This window comes from Berghia stephanieae, chromosome 12 (assembly GCF_034508935.2).
Source record: "Berghia stephanieae isolate SIO BIC M18660-M18661 chromosome 12, UCSD_Bste_1.3, whole genome shotgun sequence".
NCBI classification, from domain to species: domain Eukaryota; kingdom Metazoa; phylum Mollusca; class Gastropoda; order Nudibranchia; family Aeolidiidae; genus Berghia; species Berghia stephanieae.
The window spans coordinates 20,702,242-20,726,314 of NC_088371.1; the positions used below are offsets into that span (position 1 = coordinate 20,702,242).

The 24,073-nt window shown below is 33.7% G+C and overlaps 1 protein-coding gene across 1 annotated transcript in view; it reads right to left on the reverse strand.

Annotated features, from left to right (window-relative positions):
• Positions 1 to 9,428: 9,428 nt before the first annotated feature.
• The window catches only part of LOC144958286 (sperm-associated antigen 16 protein-like), a 25,644-nt gene continuing 10,999 nt past the window's right edge, over positions 9,429 to 24,073 (reverse strand). Inside the window, exons 8-17 of the mRNA XM_078890156.1 lie at positions 23,472 to 23,635; positions 22,775 to 22,923; positions 20,508 to 20,641; positions 18,907 to 19,050; positions 18,041 to 18,141; positions 17,181 to 17,265; positions 14,558 to 14,684; positions 13,355 to 13,420; positions 12,015 to 12,206; positions 9,429 to 11,601 (exon numbers count right to left, since the gene is read on the reverse strand). Coding sequence (XP_078746282.1) covers positions 11,491 to 11,601; positions 12,015 to 12,206; positions 13,355 to 13,420; positions 14,558 to 14,684; positions 17,181 to 17,265; positions 18,041 to 18,141; positions 18,907 to 19,050; positions 20,508 to 20,641; positions 22,775 to 22,923; positions 23,472 to 23,635 — 1,273 coding nt within the window. The 3' untranslated portion in view covers positions 9,429 to 11,490. The remainder of the gene's footprint in view (positions 11,602 to 12,014; positions 12,207 to 13,354; positions 13,421 to 14,557; positions 14,685 to 17,180; positions 17,266 to 18,040; positions 18,142 to 18,906; positions 19,051 to 20,507; positions 20,642 to 22,774; positions 22,924 to 23,471; positions 23,636 to 24,073) is intronic.

Consider the following 24,073-nt stretch of genomic DNA (forward strand, 5'->3'; position numbering starts at 1 on the left):
ACTTTGAAGGCATGGTATAATTATATTATATCCAAAAAAATGTTATGGTAAACTATTTTGTTCTTGGGCAAAAAAATTCTTTGAGTGGTAATAAGAACCGCCTAAAAGCACCTACTCGTGAACTGGTCTGAGATGGCTTGCTCATGGTTACACAGCGTGGCAGGTGTCTGTGTGAGAAGTCGGGTGACTCCAAAAGATAAAGTGAAGGGCATACAGTTCTGTCCAACTCTGTTCATGAGATGTCATGTTTGAGCACTGGGAGATATTAGGGAGCAGGCGGTAGTGTAATAATATTAGGGTTTGCACATTTTTTTTCAGTTCTTGAGCACTGCACAGAGAAAGCAACAGCATCGCCGGGTAGTCAGACAACATCTCCATGTCTATCAATGCACACAGAAAAGCGCTGTTCACATTCTTAGAGCGTATTAAAGCTTCATTTCTTCAGCCGTGGTTGATCCATATTTTTAGAAACTTGTTGAGCTTTTTTTTCTTATTACGTCACTCTGTGCAGCAAGATTCTATGTTCTCCGTTGATCAGTGCTTCTCTGTGACTTGGATGTGTGTGCAAATCTGGTAGAATCTTATTGTATGGAGGGACCCCTGCTGTCAGACTAGTTTGAGACCGTAATCTGTTGATCCCCACCCCCTGTCTTCTCATAATGTTGTGAACTCTTAAGGAACTTCCGTCGCAGGTTAGAATCATATTTTTCAATCATGAGAGATGATTAGACTAGTCAGACTTATAACCAGAAATAGAGTTCACCCTATGCTCAAAGCAAGGAAAGTGGGAGCGATTTGTCAGGTATTCACTTAAGGGAATTATCGGTTGTCTTCCTCTCTACCTCACGTTGGAAGATTGTTTGGTGCCATGACCAGGATCAGTTTCTAGGATATGGTTACAAGTGCTCTCAGCACTGTATGCAAGGTCTGATGGAAGCTGACGGCAGCTACAAATCCATCTCGTTTCAATGATGTAGCCGACATTAATACCGAAGTATCATTCTTCAGTCCGGATTATTTCAAACCGCCATACCTTCGGGTTTGTTTTGGGCCGAGGAGGGACTTCATCAGTTAGTTTGTATAGATACGTGGTCGTTTAAGAAGCCCATTGTTCTTAGCATTCTTGCTTGTAACCTATTTTCCAACGAGGTGTATACATCACTTAACAAGACAAAGAAGAAAATGAAAATAGGTTTGAGTTGTGTTGTGAATTGAACACAGCCATTTTGATGTTAAAGTCGTCAATTCTTTTACAACACTAGCCTTACTCAAGTCAATAGCCACAGCATTATGACTGTGCAAGGCATAGATTCTCACGCCAGTATCATTCTTTTGATTTCCACTTTACGACAGGAATATCGTGTATTTAAAAAAAAAAACAACTAAAGGGGCACCGGTGTCCTCATATGTTCAACCTATTACCATAAGAATTTCCCAAAATATAATTTAGGAAACGGCAAATAAAAAAATAACTCCCGAGACTTTTAAAACGAAGCATGTTTTACTAGAAAACAATAAACAGTAGTTTTGTTTGCTTTGATAAATTACCTAAAAGGAACATATTTATAGTGAATTTCATTCCAAACGCTGCACAGACAAACATGAAAAAAAAGAGTTATCGGCGATCTACTAGTCATATAATTTTACATCTATTACCTCCCATCTCCAAAAGGCAATAATTCAGATTTTTTTTTCTGGTGACATTATTTACCTGATGCAATTTCAGATTCTCGTATGATAAACCAATATCTCAACGGCGTACTTTTTATTCTTTATTTATTCCCTACAATATTTGAAAACGAATTTATTTTCAACAAAACAAAATAAGCTTGAAGAAAAAATGAAATGTGAATACATGTAAAGCTTCAATGAACAACACAAAACAGACATTTAATTTGTTGACGTTTCGGATTTTCCCCTTTATAAAAATTAACTAAACGTGAGAAAAATTTTAACACCATCCATTTTTTTACGTGTTTAATAATTTTAATAATTTGTCGTGTGATAGTCATTGAAGCTTTATATGTTTTGATATATCGTCGTTGCTTGGACATAAGCATAAGGAAGCATATTTTGATATTATAAATGAAGAAAAGAATTGTTTTGTCTTTAATTAGTTGACATGAAAAGAATATGCTGTTATATAAGGTGAATATTTTCTCGACTTCGTATGATAAAAGACATAAAAGGGCTAAAACAAAAACTGCAGTTTTATTTTACAACCCAACATGTTTGATGAGCCTTGAATTTCATAAATGAGTGAATAGTGTGGTGAAACTGTTTACAATTCAAACACTGAACGTACATTTTCCCATGCAATGCCTTGGTTACTTGGTAACTTGTCAAGGAGATGCATCACATTACATGAAATATGTGACCAGTCGTCTCAATCCGGTGATACATTAGGATGAACCTGGCGCTCAAAATTGAACACAGAGACTAAATTACAACATTGGGGACAGTGGATGTAGTTATATTTTTTTAAGCTATAAAAATACAAACAAACTAAAAGAAAAGAACACGAAAAAACCCTTGATACTTCCTAAAACGAGTAAATTTGCCATAACCCTCTCCTAACTAAATACGGGAAAGTAGTCCAATTCCAAAACAAATACGGGAAAGTAGTCAAATTTGTTACAATACAATATTCATATTTATTTTATACATCACAAAATTTGAAAAGTTATCTTTGTTTAGTTTATAAGGATTTAATGTTGTTTTGTAGATCTTTTCTTTTGTAAACAAAATTATGGTAAGCACGCTATTCGGTGTAAGTTTAGAAACCAATTTTTCTCTTAAGTAGAAATTACAGTTTGGGAAAATATTGAAAATAGTTGGTAAGGAGAGAGTTAATCTCAAATTTCATCTTCTTGTTCCTCACGACAGATCACATTTCATTTGAATACCAAAAATTATATAAAATTGTTAATAAAGCATCTGGAGAACTTTTAACTATGGACGTTACAGGTTGAAAGTGATTGGTGAATGGCGAACAGATTTTTTAAAAAAATGATTCTTAAGATTAAAACAATGGTTGCTTTGGCCCATTGTAAAATTCCGAAAAGGTATGCTTGGCATAGTGTCAATCAGAGAAGGCAGAAAAAAAAAATACAAGAAAACAAATAAAGCAAAACATAAATCATCCTGCATCAGTCGAGATGCTTCTTCTTCTTCTTCTTCTTCTTCTTCTTCTTCTTCTTCTTCTTCTTCTTCTTCTTCTTCTTCTTCTTCTTCTTCTTCTTCTTCTTCTTCTTCTTCTTCTTCTTCTTCTTCTTTCTTCTTCTTCTTTCTTCTTCTTCTCTTCTTCTTCTTCTCTTCTTCTTCTTCTTCTTCTTCTTCTTTCTTCTTCTTCTTCTTCTTCTTCTTCTTCTTCTTCTTCTTCTTCTTCTTTCTTCTTCTTTCTTCTTCTTCTTCTTCTTCTTCTTTCTCTTCTCTTGTTTTGGCACGGTTTTATAGTCATTTTTCAGAATCTTCATCTGACACCAATGCCTGCTCTCAATTTTTTTAAAAAGTTCTTCTTAAAACGATATTATTACCGCACGCACTAGATACATTGAGATATCTTTTTAAAAAAATTCTTGACGTATTCCCGATTGTTGCACGAGCTTGCGAGTGAGCGTTGGGAACGAAGTTCGAATTCCAAAAAGTAAAAGTGTAAGAGTCCCATTATTCTAACCCTCAATCGATTTGTTATTTATGAATAAAAGACATTAAAAAATAAATGACACATTCCTTTTTTGAAATATTATGTTAGTGAATTTTAACGCTTGATAATCTGACGTTACAAATAATTATTGTAAACTTGATATCATTACACTTTAGTGTTTATGGGGAGTGGTAGACTATTTTTATTCTATTACCCTGCTTCATAACTCTGACCGTCATTCGAGCTCGGTTTCTTTGAATTCCCCGCATCTGCAACAAAAATCCGATAAGAAAACAATTTGAAAAATTCCAATGAGTTCGAATAATTCGTATGTTTAAGGAAACCGTACTCGAGTGAACTTACATCAACCTATCTCTGATTCACTTCATTTGGAATTAATATAAAGAAAAGATCAAAACAATTTACAAAATCTGTTTACCTCGCGCATGTTTATAGCTATCAAATTTTCTAATTGTTTCTTAAAAACAGTGTATATTTTTACTTTTTTATTCATTGCATTTCAAGTGTACCCATTAAATAGGTGGTAAATAAGAGATTGAATAAATAATTAGTCATAAGAGGAAAGAATTTCATAAATTGATTTTTATAATAAATTTGTTTTAAGAAATATGATTATTCACATTCCTTTGCCTCCAAATTCTTCCCCAATCTTTCCCGTGTTCCCAAATTTCATCTACGTTTTCGTGGGAATACACTGAAGACACATTTTAAAGATTTTCATTTTTTCTGATGTGTTTTGTTGATTGGGTAAGAATTTTTATCTTTATTTGCGTATTTTATCGATGACAAAATTATTGTTTATATTCCGATATTAAACTTTTTCGCTTAAGTATTTCATTATGCAATTTAAATGGATACAGATTAATGAAAAAAAAATATATCAGTATAATAAATTTACCAGTTTTAATATTGTGAAGAAGAAAAAGTATGAAGAAAGGAATGAGATGGAGGATGGTGAAGATGGGGCTAAGGAGGATACGTCGGAAAGAAAGAATAAAATGAAGAAGAAGAAGAAGAAGAAGAAGAAGAAGAAGAAGAAGAAGAAGAAGAAGAAGAAGAAGAAGAAGAAGAAGAAGAAGAAGAAGAGCAACAACAACAACAAGAGAGAAAGAAGAGAAATGAATATTTCTCTTAAATGTTTGACCATTGTGGAATTTCAAGTGCAAGAACGTCAGATAAAATAAAGACATTTTATTGGTAGCTGATTTGATTCCATGATTTAAAGTTCAAAATAACTCAATATAATGTCCAACGGATTGTTCTAAACAACAAATAAATAAGGTGCAACATGTTTATGTAAAAGGCAAAAGCATTTAAACTTAATTTACAAAACACATGAAGTTAACAACCTCAGCAACGCCGATCAACGTAAGGATAAGATGACGTGTTCTGTTAGGGTGTGACTAATTTACTAATGTATCACGTGGTTTCGTCATTTTGCTAAAAGTCACAATCATAACCATGATTTTACTTACTTGATTTGTTGATGAAAATATTATATTTTTGTATGAGTTATATTGGCAATTGACTAAAAATAACCGTTTTAATCCTTGAATCCATAACGCAGACTATTTTCCAGTTTGGTTTATGGAACTAAAAGAAACAATAAGCTCTGACTGCTTTTATGGTGTAAATTCATACGCCTGAGGATGTGGTTCCGATGTTTTATCAAATCCCTTCCAATCCAATAAGTAAATGGATTAAACTTGTTATGCCACTTTTGCGCTATTTTGTTGCGAATGCTTCTGTATTGGAATGGAGCAGATTTTTCTTAAAATATCTTGTTTTTTTAGTCTTTTTCATGCTAATTATTATTATTATTATTACTATTATTATTATTATTATTATTATTATTATTATTATTATTATTATTATTATTATTATTATTATTATTATTATTATTATTATAACGTTGCTTACTAAAAGATGTTTGATTCTGTGTACATAAAACATTAGGTGCTGTCAATTCGATTAATCCATTATAAAACAAAACAAAAAAACAAAACAAAAACGAAATAAAGTGTCAGTCAAATTGATTTCATTTTGAATTATGTACTGCGATTTTTGTTATCAAATGCTGGCTTTGTTTTAATCGTTGGGTTTCTGTCAATGTGATTAATCCCTTATGAAATAGACAAATAAAAATATTATGTATCTGTCAATGTGATTCATCCCTTATGAAATAGACAAATAAAAATATTATGTATCAGTTAAATTGATTTGATGATGTATTATGGAATACGATTGTTTTAAAACGTTGATATTATGTGTTGTTGACTTGATTTTAATGATTTGTCCATCTCCTCGTGCTTTTCCTTCTTCATCTTGCATATGCGATAAAGTTAATCGAATCTTGAAGTGTTTACTGTTACTATGGAAGAAGTATATTAGATTGCAAAAGAAAAAAAAATGATGGAAATCCATCTTGTTATCATTGTGTCCAATTTATTTATATCATATCCTAATCAATAAGAGTTACATAGGTCAAAAGATCTTTCAATACCCTGTTAATTTTGCAGATATAAATATATAATAGTTTGCAAACGAAAGTAAAGATCAAATTGATGCCGACTTCGCCGAAGTCCCGGGTTTGAGAGTTTTTGCCAAGATGAGAGTCATTTAAATCGATCGATATTTTAAGGACGAGTTTTCTGGCCAAATTTTGCCAATAATAATTTGCGTTATTAAACCTGTAATACACATATCTACACGTCGGCAGTAATCATGAATTCTTTGTATTGATTTTTTAAAAATATATCTAGATATTTGTTCTTCTTTCGCATTTAAATAAATTCTTTCAGTAGTTAAATTCAATAGTCATATTATTGGATTGTTACGATTATGGCACTATTTGCTGTTGTTATAATTTATTGTTGTCAATCATTATAAAAGTATGTCGTAATAATTACAACTTAAATGAAACAAACACAAAATCTACTTATGACAGAAATAATACTACTACAACACTTAAGTTATCTATCTTGATTGCTAAATAATATGAATTCACAAATCTTCAAAATGTCATTTTAAATATCGCGCATATTTGCAGATGAATCATGTAAAATCCGTGTGCATCAGAGCAAAAGAAATTCTATTTTAGCAAAATAAAATACTCCACCTCTCCTTACCAACTACAGGAAAATCGTCACATTCGTTACGATGCAACCAACAACTTTCTCATCTGATTATTCTTGTTTCTCACAAACTTTGAAGAAAATGTGTTTAATATAGCCATAAAAACTTGACGTTGTATTGTAGAGCTGAACAATATTATGCATAGAATGTACTTGATAATCTTCTGTTTGAGTAAGAAAAATATATTTTTGTGTTGGGTGGATGTGAAGTTTTGGGGAAAATTCTGAAACTGGCCGGTAAGGAGAGGGTTAATGCAACTCGATTGCTAAATATTAATTCACAAATCTTCAAAATTTCATTTTATCATTCTAATAATCGCTTATTTGCTGATGGATCGTGTTAAACTCATCAGAACATTATATAAACTTAGTAAAAACATAACACGATAGAGTGATTGAAGGGTAATTTAAATCGGGTCAACAAATTAGTAAACACATTTTAAAAGCGGAATCACCATTTTAAAGTACACATAATTTATAAAATAGAGAATACTAATATACCAGTAAGGTCGCGGGTTCAAACCCCCATCACTGCCGCGAAATTTTTTATTCTCTATTTTCTTCTGGCACTTTCCTACTCACCTCATCTCAAATAGTTTCATTCACTAATTTTAATAACTTGTCAATATTTTTTTAGAGAGAAACAACTGATAAAAGATGTTTTGATACAATTCATTCTGATGGAACATATTATTATTACCTGTATTTAAAACTAGCAATAATTGTTAGGTAAAAATGCCATACCACACCTAATATGCGACGGTTTCTAACTTCCACATCGTGTGTCTTGATCAAATATTATTGGAACTTCTATTCCCTTTTAGTGTCAATATTTAATTAGATCCATCGATAATATTTTATAAAAAGTGTTTGATACATTTTCGTATATCAAGTCGCATCATTTAGAATGAGTCTCTTTTTACCATGAAAAAAAAGTAAAAGGAGATTTAAAAAAAAATGATAATGAATTCCACCGGTTCTCATTAAGTCTTGTTTCACAATGAAAATTTCTTACTTCTATTAGAGGGGCAAGTTACTTCATTCTTAAATTAATAAATTGCAATGGTTTCCAAAAGTTATCCGGCTTCTTAAGTTAATAAAAATAATTATTATTATGACCAAATAACTAATAATAAACTTTCTTCATTTATAAAAACGATAATAATTATGTATTCTTTATCCTACTACAGTACTCGCTGGATTATAGCACGATCTTGGGAGAAGCCAAAAAAGCGTGCTAAAATCCGAGCGTGCCCACATCCGACGCTCATGGTGGGTAACAACTTTTTATTGTAGGTAGACAAAATTCGCTCCTTTTCCTCCTGCGTGCTGTAACACAGAGCGTGCTGGATTTTGGCGTGCTATAATCGAGCGAGTACTGTACTGCAATTGTTGTTATACTTATTATTATTATTATTATTATTATTATTATTATTTTTATTATTATTATTATTATTATTATTAATATTATTATAATGACTATTACTATTGCAAGTTGTCTCTTGCACGTCAGTACCTTCTATGTACCTACGTCATCCATCCATGATTCGGTGTTTTTTTAATGCAAGAACTGCCATTCAAACAATAAACTTCTTTGTTCGAAAACATCAGAGTTAGATGTTGGTTTTCGTTTTGTTGTATATATTTTGTCCTTCAGAGCCATTAATTTATCCTGGAGAAACGAAAAATAGCAATAGCTTGCTACCCTTGTGATAGGATGCTAACTTATCGCAAAGTACTTCCCGTCAGATCTAACATAGCCAGCTACCCAATCACTACTCGGTGGACAAGGGAGAAGGGGGTGTGTTAAAAATTCTCGTCTTCACCAGGGATCGAAGAAGAAGAAGAAGAAGAAGAAGAAGAAGAAGAAGAAGAAGAAGAAGAAGAAGAAGAAGAAGAAGAAGAAGAAGAAGAAGAAGAAGAAAAAGAAGAAGACAGAAGAAGAAGAAGAAGAAGAAAAGAAGAAGAAGGAGAAGAAGAAAAAGATGAAGAAAGAAGAAAAGAAAGAAGAAGAAGAAGAAGAAGAAGAAGAAGAAGAAGTAGAAAAATTAGGAGGTGGAAGATGCACTTTTACAATTTTGTTCGGTTAAAAGTCCCAAAACAATGACAGGGAAAGCACAATAATAGGTCGATAGACAATAATCAAGCCACCTTTCCGACGAGCTACAAACATGAAAATAGAATCCCTATTGAAAGGAACACTCAGATGCTCTCTCTCTCTCTCTCTCTCTCTCTCTCTCTCTCTCTCTCTCTCTCTCTCTCTTTTGTTTTTTTTTCTTTCTTTCTCTCTCTCTCGGTCCCTCTGTATATTACTCTCATTTTCACACACTCGCATATAAACATACCAACATTTTACCAAAAATAACAAAAACATACATCCTTAAAAAAAAAGGTTCCTCCTAACAACCTCCTTCTCTTCAAATGATCCCAGCCATAGACCAAGAAAGAGCAGATTGTTGTTTTTATTTTTCAGGCAGAGAAAGTCACTTAAAAAAAAAGAAAACAGAAAAAACCCCCAAACAAAACAATAGATAAATTGAGGATAAAAGTGACAGCAGGACCTTTCCAACAGTCCATTACATAGATTATGAATACCTAATGACAGCAAATGAACAAGTTGACACGACTTTTCAAAAAACATTTTAATGAGAAAAATAATCAATTTATTGTGATAATATAAATATATTAAAATGTATTCAATGATAATTAAGCAGAAACATCCAGTTGCCGCGTAAGGGCCCAAATTTAAGGGAGTTAATGATAAGAATGTGGAGGTAACGGGAACTACCCTGAATTACCCCCCCTATATTCTTTAAACGAATGCAATGGGTGGAATAACATTACACGCCATTTGGGAGATACATTATGTGCTCTAGAAGTAGTAGTAGTAGAAGAAGAAGAAGAAGAAGAAGAAGAAGAAGAAGAAGAAGAAGAAGAAGAAGGAGGAGGAGGAGGAGGAGGAGGAGGAGGAGAAGAAGAAGAAGAAGAAGAAGAAGAAGAAGAAGAAGAAGAAGAAGAAGAAGAAGAAGAAGAAGAAGAAGAAGAAGAAGAAGAAGAAGGAGGTGGAGGAGGAGGGGGAGGAGGCACTTTAACATTTTTTTCTTTAAAAAAACCCTGTTTTTCTTAATTAAGGTTTGATAGTTGTCCAAAACAAGGACACAGCGCCACAGGGAAAGCACAATAATAAATATGGCCGATAGACAATAAACAATCTGCACTATCCTACATTATAATAACAAGAACCTATTACAAATCAACACTTCCTCAAATCGATATATCAACTTGAAAAATCTAGACTGCAGAGAAATAGAATGTTTGCTGTTTAATAGATAATTTTACAATTATCTCATTCGAGTTAATCTGACGATATGTTGAATTAAACCAGATAAACCCAATTTAATTTACAATCACAAGTGATAAGAATTTGGAAATCAAAGTGTTCATTTTTTCTCTTCAGTTTAACAATCTACACTCACGTTCCTCATTGAAAGTAAAGGGCACATCGAGCATATTTTAGTGGATATCGCTCTATATAAAAGCACGAGCTCAAAAATTTAATCAAGATTAAATTGTACAACCTATATTTCAAATTAATTTTTTAAAGTTCAGATTGAACATAATATTGAAAGGGGTCATTAGTTCACGAGTTGCATCAAATTTTTTTTTTTAATCCTGGATTTTTTGCCATCCCTATGAATTAAATAGAGACACATACATATTTCCGCTGGAAGGCGGAAAGCAAAAGACGACTAGAGGCAGACCTAAAGAATCCCAGAGAAAGTCCATAGATAAAGAACTTAAAGAAGCTGGCCTAACCTGGAATAACATAGGCATCTATGCAGCCGACAGACATAAATGGAAGTGCTTTGTAGACCTAAAGAATCCCAGAGAAAATCCATATATAAAGAACTTAAAGAGGCTGAACTAACCTGGAATAACATAGGCGTCCATGCTGCCCCGACAGACATAAATGGAAGTGCTTTGTAGACCTAAAGAATCCCAGAGAAAATCCATATATAAAGAACTTAAAGAGGCTGGACTAACCTGGAATAATATCGGGGTCCATGCAATCCACAGACATAAATGGAAGGGCTTTGTAGACTATTATTATAGAGATTATAATTATATGCATTATTGAGGAGAATGAATAACGTAATTTCGAGTTTGGAAATTGAATTTGCCTGCTTCAGGCACTTTCGCTTTTTTTCCTTGGGCAAGATTATATATAAACCCCCAATTTGCTCACTTGGACAACATGGGTGATTTTTGTTAACATCAGACATCTTGTTTGATGAAATATCTATATTTCCTTCGTGGAATGCCTATGTGAAGATATCTTATGCATGATGTTGTGGTGGAAGGGCATAATCTTATATTTTAAAAAAAAATGTAATTATTTTTTAAGGATGTGCACCATCAATAAAAGCCTGGGCATGTCCATTTGTCCTTACCACATGCACAGCCGTGATTATCTTTGATACATGGAGTTGCGACTCAATTACAAGACAAGGATTGTTAATAAATAACAAGTCGTTCGCATATCATTTGACATGTTTAATTTTAATTTGACTTTTTAATATCTGGTCCAACCCAACATAATACCGTTTTGAGACGATGGGTAACATATGACAATATGATGAAATGGATGACAATGTGATGATGATAGTGATCGTGATAGGGGGAGTTGATCTACGACCAGATACGGACGGTAGCATCAGAACCTCCCGATACCATAAACTCTCCACTTCGGTCGAAGCATAAACATTGGACAGCGTCTTCATGGCCCACAAGGGATTGAACCTGAAACGTCGAGAAAATGAAAATGAAATGTGTTGGCCTTATGGTGGTGGTGGTGCTGCTGTGGTGCTGTGATTGCATAGTGTATATAGGGTTTGATTAGTGATTTAGATGACGATGATGATGGTGATGATGATGATGATGATGATGATGATGATGATGATGATGATGATGCTATTATTATTATTATTATTATTATTATTATTATTATTATTATTATTATTATCATTATTATTATTATTATTGGATCTCACATTCTTCTTTAGTGTCTTATCAATTGTCTATTTTATTGACAAAGGAAAAAAAACAAAACAAAAAAAAAACGTCCACATCTTCTGTCCTTGTGAACCCAATTGAACATTCTCTTCTACTTTTTCATACTTTTTTTCAATCAGAAAGTAAATAAATGAACTTACCACTCCTGTTCCCACTTCATACATTTTGATCGTGCTATCATTGCTGGCAATGGCTAAAACGCCTCCTGAGGGGTCAAAGGCCAATTTATTAGAGGGGTGGGGTCCCACCTCAAAGCTGGCCATGGGTGCCACACTCCTCACGTCCCAGAGTTTGACCACACCGTATGAATCACAAGATGCTATCGTGTCGCCCTTGGAAGACAAATAAATAAACACATATCATATAGATTTTCTTCTTCATATAAGTCAATTGATTCAGTCAGACTGTAGCAATCGTTAACTTATAACCTGACACTAAGACCCACTAAGACTTCAAGTTTGACGTCATTTTTTTTTTTGGTTTTTGCAGCGTCTAGTGAGTTGTCGTTAGTAGAGCTCAATGAAACAAGTGATCCCATTGGTTGAAATATTGAATACAACACACGATTTGTTTTCTTCTGTGGTCAAAGACTTGTCTTTTGATGTCATTTTTAGGTCAGTGTCAGGCTATGATAGCTAAGGTCAGACTTACAATTTCTGTTGATAGGGCATATCCTAAAAAAAATATTTATAAAAGTAACAGATATAAAAAAAATCATGGTACCTTCCCGACGCCTTTGGGCATGTTTAAAAGTCTCAATATTGCTAAGGTAATTTTAATTGATCGATATTTGATGGACGTTTTCTGGCCAAACAGTTTTTTAATGCATTTTTTTTCAGAGTAATGCAGGCAGTGTGGTTCTAAAGCAACATGCACTTATTTGCAGGTCTGATAACTCAAATTGTTATGGTCTCATTTCTGTTATGGAAATACTCTCAAACCAACGCAAAGTGTTGTCCTTTTCAACCATGTTAAAACGAATCCATAATTACATCCGATTATAAGACATGCAAATATTATATTCACGTTGTTTTAAAGTATTAGCATTTTCAACCCTTAACTCTCTCCTTACCGATCCTTTTCAGTATTTTCCCAAAATGGCAGGCTTACCCAGCAGAAAAAAATGATTTTTTAAACTCAAACAAGCTCTCTACAAAACAACTGTATGTTCTTATTAATTAAACAAAGATCATTCTTTAAAGTTTGTGATGTACAAAGTTAATATTAATAAGAAAAATATATATGCTGTCGTAACAAATGTGACGATTTTGCTGCAGGTGGTAAGGAGAGGGCCAAATGGTGTGATTAGTTATCGATCAAACGTTTTAGAATTTGTGGGGGTCTTTTTTGTTTTGTTTGTTTTTGTTTTTATTTTCGTTTGTGATTCCTCATATATGTGAGAAATTGTTCAATCATTTGCAGTGTAGGAATTAATGGTATACGAAAGATTGTTGGATTTGTTCAAATTGTGAAACTTTACCTTTAGATTAAATGTTGCATGGTTGACAGAGTGCATATGACCGTAGAATGTCTGAGCACACAAACCCTGGGGAAAGAAAAAGAAGAAGAAAGAAAAAAAAAATTATACATTATATTATGGTAGCCATTGATTACATTTTCAAGGAAATCTAAAACAAATCAATTTTTAAAACTTCAATGAAACATATTTATATCGAAAGCGACGTTTTGATTTTTCCACTTTATCCGACATAATTTCTTTTAAAGAAAAAACTTGCAACAAAATGAAGAAAAAAATACTGTAGTTTTTCCCTCAATTTGTTCCTTTGTTGGCTAATCATTAAAAATAAAATCAAATTAACCACGATGATGAGATTGCATCACATCCTCTGTAGCCAATCTGTTAAGAAAAAAACAATTATGGTTATGCCTTTGTTTTAAGTAGTCCTTCAGAGCCACTATCACTAGGCCCATGTAGCTGGAGGTTTTTTCCCCCCCCCGTTTTCTATAGCGTGAATTGGAAATAGCAATTGCTTGTTACCCTTCAAATAGGACATTACGTCTATTGCAAAGTAATTTCCACCAGATCAAACAGACCCAGCTACCCATTCACTGCTGGGTGGACAGGGGGGTAAGAAAAAAGATTATTGACTTCATCTGGAATCGATCTCAGTCACTTTGCATGTGAAAGGGGTTCTCTATCAAGACCCCCCCCCCCTCCCCTATGTCTTGGTTACATCACCCGTATTATTCTTATCAAGCCAAGGTGGTGTGGTTAGTGAGAAAAATCAACATATTATAATAAAAAAGCTAAACTGAATACTTTAATCCTAAAGCGGTAAGACTAAATGTCTTTCAAACCATAATATTTAATCTTACATTATGTACACAGTGCCTACCATAAATACTACCGTTACTAATATTTGTGTTTGTTATTAGGTGAAGAAGATTTTAAGTCTAAAATGCTACTTGTTACATCATTTCTTCTGTTTCAAACCTGTTTTTTTTTTCTTCATTATTTCATAATCTTTTCCTTTACAGGTGTGATTATAATTGTAGACCTACCCAACAGTTCACCAAGAGAAGGGGTGAAGGCCATAAGGCTTGAATTTTATATAATAACCTGCACCGATTCAGAGTCACTGCTCTTTATGTGACAGTTATGTTATCAATAAGAGTAAAATGAATACTGTGAATATTTGATACGACTTAATCCACAACTTACAGTCCTGGCGTCCCATAATGAGATGGTCTTGTCAGCAGAGCTGGAGAGGAGTGTGTTGCTGAAGGGAAGGAACTCTATTGTGTTGACAGAATCGGCGTGTCCTCTCAATGTGTAGCGACAACGGAGGCTGGAGGACACATTGATAAAATTATCATATGAATAATCTATGTCGATGCAGTGATACGTTCATTATTGATATATTATGGAATAGAGAGAGAGATGAATAAATTTGCACATCAATGCTGGAGGAATTGACAATTTTATCATATGAATATTTTATGTCAATGTATTGATGAGTCCATTATTGATATATGGAATAGGGAGAGAGAGAGAGAATTTATTTTTATTCTTGTTTTGTCTCACATTGTTTTATACACACTTTTTCAGTTTTTTTTTCTATCTTCCACCAGACCTGCTCCCGAATTTGTCCTTTTCTATGATTTGAAAATTTATTCATCTCTCTTTATTCACATGTCAATAATGGACTCATAATACATGACATAAATATTCATATTATAAAATTGTCAATGTATTGATGAGTCCATTATGATATATGGAATAGGAGAGAGAGAGAGAGAGATGAATAAATTTGCACATCAATGCGGAGGACATTGACAATTTATCATATGAATATTTTATGTCAATGTATTGATGAGTCCATATTGACATGTGGAATAAGAGAGAGATGAATAAATTTCAAATCAAGAGAAAAGGGACAAATTCGGGAGCAGGCACAGGTGAAGGATAAAAAAAACCCTGAAAAAGTGTGTATGAAACAGTGTGAGATAAATCAAGAAAGAAAAATACAATTAAAAAAACAAAAAACATCACAAGAAAATTAGCCTTCCTCGACTGGGGATCAAACCTCAGACCTCCTGATTACACATCATTGTAGCATATTACAAATGTTTACACCATGATCGGAATGTTTCTTTTACCCTCTAAACAAGAAGCGTCTTGGGGACACATTTTCATTTCATACAGTTACAACTTTGTATCATACGTGCCTTTTGCAAATATCAAAGTGACAAATTAGGGCAACCATGGGCTGTGTAGATAAAGATCTGAACAATGTGTGTGAAACAGCGTGTCACTGTTTAAAAAATTAAATGTAAAAAAAGAGCTTTTATATAGCGCAATTACCACTAAACATGCTCAAAGTGCTTTACAAGGGGTCTTTGGCCAACAACAACACTTAACATTTAGGACGGGACATGATGCCTGTTAGGCGATATTACAATTTTTTGGGGACAGAAACAATGCTGTTAACGGCCAAATACTCATTTTACACCCGAGTACGGTGAGAGAATGTGAGGTAAAGAGCCTTTTCCAAGACTCACATGCGCCGAGCGAGGCTCAACCCTAGGACGTTCTGATCGAAAGCGTTTGTCATACCACTAGACCACATAGCCGCGCCTTGTAAACAGGCGTCTTGGGGACAAAATTTTCATTTCATTCAGTTACAACTTGCCTCATAGGTGCCTTTTGCAAATATCAAAGTGACAAATTAGGGGGAAAAGTGCTGGTGTAAGATAAAGATCTGAACAAGTGTGTATGAATCAGCGATCTTTATCCTCTTTTTGGTGTTCTAGCTTTGTTAGGAAACTTAGGTAAAGTAGTCATTCACATATGGGTGTAAATTACATATAACTATGGACATGCTGGACAAGCCAATGTTTCAGAGTTTTGCAATGAATTAAAGAATAAGGATGAAAAAAAGTGTATATGAAACCAGTGCCAAACAAAGCAAGAAAGAAACATACAAGAAAAAAAATCTATCTCCAAAAAAAATCAGTCTGACTCGACCTCCAGATTACCGGTCAGACGTGCCCAATGGTTAACAATCTTGCCCAAGGAAAATTTTTTTTTACTGAAGTGGACCACAGTGCAATGCCTTAACTCTCTCCTTACCAGCCATTTCCAGGATTTTCCCCAAAACTTCACACCCAACAAACACAAAAATAGATTTCTTATCACTCAAACACAATAGCAGTAAGTTCTTGCGATAAATAATTTCTTTAGCAAAACACGCTCTTCAACACACTGTTCATTTTCTTTAAATTTTTTGATGTACAAAAGAACTTTGAATAATAAAAATGTTGGTTGTATCATAACGAATGTGACGATTTTCCTTTGGCTGGTAAGGAGAGGGTTAAACACTCAGGACATTGCCCACTCTACAATAAAAAAAAAGGGGGGAAATAGAACAAGAGACAAATGATGACTTATCATCATTCAAGCAAGTTGATTTCCTATCGACGGTACGGTTCTGTATACCATCTGACAATTCATAATAGTAGTATTGTGCGGCTATGTGGTCTTGTGGTATGACACTCGCTTTCGGATCGAAAGGTCCTGGGTTCGAGCCTCACGTCAGCGCATAGTTGAGTCCTTGAAAAAGCCTCTTTACTCACATTCTCTCACCGTACTCGGTGTAAAATGAGTACCTGGCGTTAACAGCGTTGTCTTTGTCCGAAAAATTGTAATATCGCCTAACAGGGGCATGTCCTGTCCTACATGTTAAATGTTGCTGTTGACTAGGAACCCCTTGTAAAGGCTTTGAGCACATATTGTGGATATTGCGCTATATAAAGCTCAATTTTAGTAGAGACATTATTCTTACCTGTTGATGTCCCAGACTTTAGCTGTATTGTCCATGGAGCTTGAAGCAAGGAAGTCACCGCATGTGTGCCATGAACAACTCCATACTAGTGAGAAGAAAACAAAATTCATTTTTGCCACATGGTGTTCGAATTTTTAAAGCGCAACTGTGATTTAAAATAAATACTATCTTTTAAATATACACACACAAGTTCGGACTAAAGGCCAGAGGTATGGCCTATCTCAATTTATCAAATTAATATATAAAGTGTTGCTATTGGTTCTTGGTTGTATATTTTTACATTTTTGTGCATTTGCATATATATATATATAGATTGTCGCTATAGATTCTCAACTTTGTATTTATACATTTTTATACATGCCACGTCTGTAAACGAATTTCCAATTTTTGGATGAATAAAGTATATATTATTATTATCATTATTTTTATTATTATCACTATTATTATTATTATTATTATTATTATTATTATTATTATTATTATTATTATTATTATTATTATTATTATTATTATTATTATTATTATTATTATTATTATTATTATTATAACGAACTTGCTTAAAACAAATTGATATAAATAACATAGACAAATAACAAAACAAAAAAAAAAAAAACAATTAGCGCAGAGAAACCATGAAATATACCTTTGTGTACCCTGAGTTTTAAAAAATGCAAAAATAAAATCAACGGGCGTTTCGCTTCTTTTTAAAAATCATTTCAAAACAGAGTTGTGCCCACACAAAAAATGTTAAGACTAAAACAAAAAAAAATTACGAAAAAATAAAAAAAAATATTGAAGAATAAAAATAAGATTAAAAAAAAAAAAAGACAGTGAAGTATGTGTAATAAGTGAGAACTGACCTGCGGCAGTGTGGTCAGTGAATGTATGGACACAAGCAGCTTTGGAGAAATCCCATATTTTAACTGTGGAGTCACCACTAGTGGTTGCAAGACTGGACCCTCTGTGGAAGAAAATATATATGATATCGTTAGCGCTTATCGTATACATAGATGATCAGAGTAAAATTTAAAGGTTGCAGATTCAACCAAGATGCGAACAATAAATTATTTTTAAGCACAAAATCTTTTTCAGCAACAATATCAACAACAACATAACAACAAAAACAACAACAAAAATAATGACATTAGAGGAAGTTATGGCTGAGAGGTTAAAGCAACACAAATCCACCCTAGGGACACAGGTTTGAGCCATGCAGTTGGCATCTCGGTTTTGCCCTTGAACAAGACATTGTGCCCGTATTTCTCACTTTTTCAACGCTGCAATTAAAAAAATTCTTTATCTATTTCTACTCCCTTGAACAAGACACTGTGCCCTTATCTCTCACTTTTTCAGCGCGGATTTTTTTTCTTTGTTTTCTATTTCTAATTAAAAAGAAATATGTACAGTGAAATCTGCTTTAAAGATAAAACATTCTTATTTCAATTGTAAAAAAAATATTTTTTTAAATGACTTTTATTTTTGGAAAGCCATTCAGTAATGTGGTTTGAGCTATACTTCAGTACTCGCTGGAATCTATCATGCTCTCGATCTTGATCGGAAAGAAGCTCAAAAGCATGTTAGAATTTGAGCGTGCTGAAATATAATGCTCATAGGGAGGGGGTGGGTAACGACATACTATGTAGATAAAATTCAATCATCCAACTCCAGCGAGTACTATATTAATAGTAGTAGATCACCTTACTGCATTTGAATAGAAAAAACTCACGCTGGATGGAAATCACAGTCGGATACCCAATCTGTGTGACCTTCACCTGTCATGATGATGTCACCACTAGGCACTGCCCACATCTTCCATGTGTTGTCATCACTAGAGGTGGCCAGAATCTGTTTTCGTGGATGTAAGGCCACTCTGGACAAAAAAAAGAAAACAATGACAGGAAATATTATTTTACAATACATGCGTGAAATAAATAGAAATATGGTGCATTCTTATAGTTTGGTATTTATTAGTCTAGAGATCTTCAGATAAAGCTTCTGGACCTTAGAAATATGAGTGGATGTTGTAACAGTAATCTAAATATATATTAACCCTCTCCTTACGAACTATAGGAAAATCATCACATTCGTTACGATACAACCAACATTTTTCTTATTCAAATTTCTCTTGTACGTCATAACATTTAAAGAAAATGAACAGTGTGTTGTAAAGCATGATTTGCTAAAGAAATTATTTATCACAAGAACTCACTGCTATTGTGTTTGAGTGATAAAAATATATTTTTACGTTAGTTGGGTGTCAAAGTTTGGGGAAAATCCTGAAAATGGCTGGTAAGGAGAGGGTTAATGGAGCTAAGATCAAATAACTACAAAACCGAAACACGTTTAAAGCATATCTCACAGGACATGAAAAATTCAGATACTTAAAAAGTTGTCAGATTTTGAAATTGAATTTTAGACTTTATAATATTTTCATTGACAAATATTTCCATTAAAAAAACCTTAAAAAAAAAACAACAAAAAAGGTGTTTTCCTAATTCTGATGAAATCAAAACAAAAAGAGCATCTGGGACATAAACAAATCACGCTTTGAGTGGATTCTCAATAGTTTGCACTGAGTATGGAATGCAAGCAAAAAACTCTTGATTGAAATTCTAACTCAGGAAATTTCGGCTAGAATTATACACCCTTAACTCACTCAACCCTAACACCGACTATATCCGTAGTTTACACGAGTTACTTTTACCCCATGCCCATTTATTACATTTTTCTGAGACAAATTATAGGCGCAGTATCAAAGCTAATGTTTTTAGTTTTTGCATGCTAATGATAGTTGAATAAAACAATCTATGCACATGCTCATTTTTAATACATTTCTTCAATTTTGAAAAGTAGCAAGAATCTCTAGGACTGAATGAGTTAAGGGGATGATAAATCTAGTTGCTTCCACTGCAACACACTTAAAATTCTCATAATTTGAATGAAGTCAATTTCAGGCATCTTATTTAGGAGAACAACCGACAAATGTTTTTCAAATGAAATACATTTATAGTAACAAATTAGGGAGCAGGCACTTGTATAAGATAAAGATCTGAAAAAGCGATGTGTGATAAAGTGCCAGATAAAGCAAGAGAGGAAACTCTGCATGTCTCACAATGTATCATACACACTTTTTCATATCTTTATCAAAAAAACTCTGCATATCTGTTATTTGTCAAAAATATCAAACTAAGAAATTAGGGAGCAGACGCCGATGGAAGAAAAAGAACTGAAAAAAGTGTGTATGAAATATTAAATATTTTGTTATTAAGATTTTCAATCCAATTTCTTATTTCTTTGTTTAAATTGAAATGTGATAAAGACACGTACCCACTAATAGGATAGGAGTGGGCGTTGAACGTGTTGGACAAATGGAATCCCCCAGTCCTTGTCACATGACCAGGGGGTGCTTTCACCTGGTTCAGATATGGGTTGACTCCAGTGTCTACGGGGAACTCAGAATCCTGAACACGATATAAGGAGGCATTTATTTTTATTTTTTTTAAAAAGAAGTTCTGTTTTGATGTTGGATCTGGGTTGAACACACATTCACATAATATAATATGCAGGTCCAATAACCGAACAAAATTGAGGGCTTGATCTAACATTGTTGTAATGAACAACATTATGTGTTGGTTTGAGAGTATATATGTGACCCCTCACCTCAAAAAAGTATTATGTCAGGATGATTAAGATGCTGAAAATTGAATTTATAGCCAGAAATATCAGAGTTACGTTGAGTTTATATGCTTTATAGAGGAGAAGGAATATCATATTTTACTGTGCTAAATACCAAAGTTTCATATTTTTGACCAGTTAAACTATGATTTGACTTTTTAGCATCTGGTCCATCCCGACATAACACCGTTTTGAGATAAGGGGTCACATATCTCCATTACAATAATGACAAAATCTGGGTTATCAACAAATGAGTACACACAGAGTTGATCCCAAAAGAGTGCATTTTGTAATCAACAAGCATCCAATTTAATCTAAAGCAACTTATTTACTGTACACCACATAGTAAAGAAACCAGGATATATGTGACCTGGTGTCTCAAAACGGTATTATGTCCCAATATATTATCAAACCCTGAAGAGTGAGTTTAGAATTGAAATGGTTTGTTAGAGTTGTATAACATAATATTCTTTATCATGAAGAATAATAGAAATAAATCCAAGTTTCATATCCGTCACTAAAAACTTGATGAAATGATTTGTTAGAATTGTATAATATATTCTTTACCATGAAGAAGAATAGAAATAAACCCAAGTTTCATATCCGATCCGTCACTAAAAACTTGATGAAATGATTTGTTAGAATTGTATAATATATTCTTTACCATGAAGAAGAATAGAAATAAACCCTAGTTTCATATCCGATCTGTCACTAAAAACTTGATGAAATGGTTTGTTAAAATTGTATAACATATTCTTTATCATGAAGAAGAATAGAAATAAACCCAAGTTTCATATCCGTCACTAAAAATCTTAATTTCCAATTCCTAGGTCATCCATACATAATTTTAAAAAATAAAAAAATGAGCTTTTATATCGCACAATATCCACTAAACGTGTTCAAAGCGCTTTACCAGGAGTCCCTGACCAACAGCAACATGTAGCATGTAGAACGAGAAATGATGCCTTTTAGGCAATAGAACAATTCTTTTTTTGACAGAGACAATGTTGTTAACATGCAGGTACTCATTTTACACCAGAGTATGGCGAGAGAATGTGAGTAAAGAGCCTTTTCCAAGGACTAAACTATGTGCTGAGCGAGAATCGAACCCAGGACCTTCTGATCCGAAAGCGAGTGTCATACCATAAGACCATATAGCCGCACATAATACTGCTTTGAGATGGTGGGTCACGTATGTAATCAGATCACTGCATTCTCAGGAGAACACAATGATTCAGATCCATTTTAACATGCATTGTCATGCCATAATTGTTGATATTACTTTTGTTTTGAGTAGAACAGAGGTTTGAGCTTGGAAAACACAATGTTGTAACCAGCATGATTAGCCTTAGACACTATCAAAGTAGTCCTCCTTCAGAGTCTTTCAGCCATTTGGAGCTGGGTATTAACCCTGGTTTCTATGAGGTGAAAATGACAACAGCAATTGCTTGCTACCTTTTGGATTGGATGCTAATCTATTGCAAGTACTTCCCACCAGATAACACAGTTACACTGTTGGGTGGACAGTGGGGGTTGGAAAAAAATAAAGACTTCACCCGGCTAAGTCCCTTTGTGTGTGTCATTATCATAGTCATCATCATCTTCATCATCATCATCATCATCATCATCATCATCATCATCATCATCATCATCATCATCATCATCATCATCATCAACATCATCATTATCACATCATCATCCTCTTATCCACATCATCATATTATCTTCATTATGAGTAGCATTGATGGCCGATTGATTTACTCGGGTGAAGGTGAGAGTAGGGGCGGGTGGGGAGGGGAGGATAAATAGAGCCCTCAATGTGGACTGCCCTAAGCTTGGATAACCTATTTAATTATGTATATTTTATAAACACCACTACCACCAGCCTGACTGCCACCAAGACCACCACCGCCACTTACATTGGGATACCGCTTGAAGTCCTTTGACAGTTCCTTAACGTCTCCCCCGGCGACGTCCATCTCCCTCTTCTGTCGTTCCATCATCAAGGTCTTCTGGGTCTTGCCTTTATCTTGAGATGCTGAGTCGATTTTCCGGGACACTCCGCTACCTAGTAGAATTAAAATAAATCAGTTCTATTACTTTATACTACCACTACAACAACAACATCAACAAAACGATCTACTACTACTACTACTACTACTACTACTACTACTACTATACTACTACTACTACTACTATCTACTACTACTACTACTATACTACTACTACTACTACTCTACTACTACTACTACTACTACTGCTACTACTACTACTACTACTACTACTCCTACTACTACTACTACTCCTACTACTACTACTACTACTACTACTCCTACTACTACTACTACTCCTACTACTACTACTACTACTACTACTACTACTACTACTACTACTGCTACTACTACTACTACTACTACTACTACTACTACTACTACTACTACTACTACTACTACTACTACTACTACTACTACTACTACTACTCCTACTACTCATCTCAATGATATTGATCCTGTCTCTTTATTTTATCATGACCATTTTTTGTCTTCTTTCCATGCTTAGACCACCTTTTTTATTAAAAATTTTTTTCTTAGTTCAACGGCAAAACCTATCATTTACCCTGAAATCCTTCAATATTCTTCAGGGTGCTCTGCAAACCATTAACCTGCCCCACAGCTCTGTCTCTCTCCAAGTTTGCAAGCATCTTCTCCTTCATAGCTGCCTCATAGCGGGCTTTCAGTGCTTCCATGTTAGGTGCGAACTGAGAGTAATGACGCTTCAATCTGTATTGGATGAAAATAAAAATAGATAAATAAATGTTCCGTCTTAAATGTTAAATGTTTCTGTTGATCAGGGAGGGACCCATAGTAAAGCACTTTGAGCACATTTAGTGGATATTGCGCTATATAAAGCAAAGCTCATTAAAAAAAATAATAAATAGATGGATGAATAAAAATTATCAAATAATTGAATAAATAAATGAATAAATAAATATGTGACCTTTCGTCTCAAAATAGTATTAAGTCGGGATGACTAAGATGCTGAAAATTGAATTTGTAGCCAGAAATATCAGACTTAAGTTGAGTTTGCTTGCTTTATAGAGGAAAGGAATATCATATTTTACTGTGCTAAATACTAACGTTTCATATTTTTGACCAGTTTGACTATAATTTGACTTTTTAGCATCTGGTCCATCCGGACATAATACCATTTTGATACGA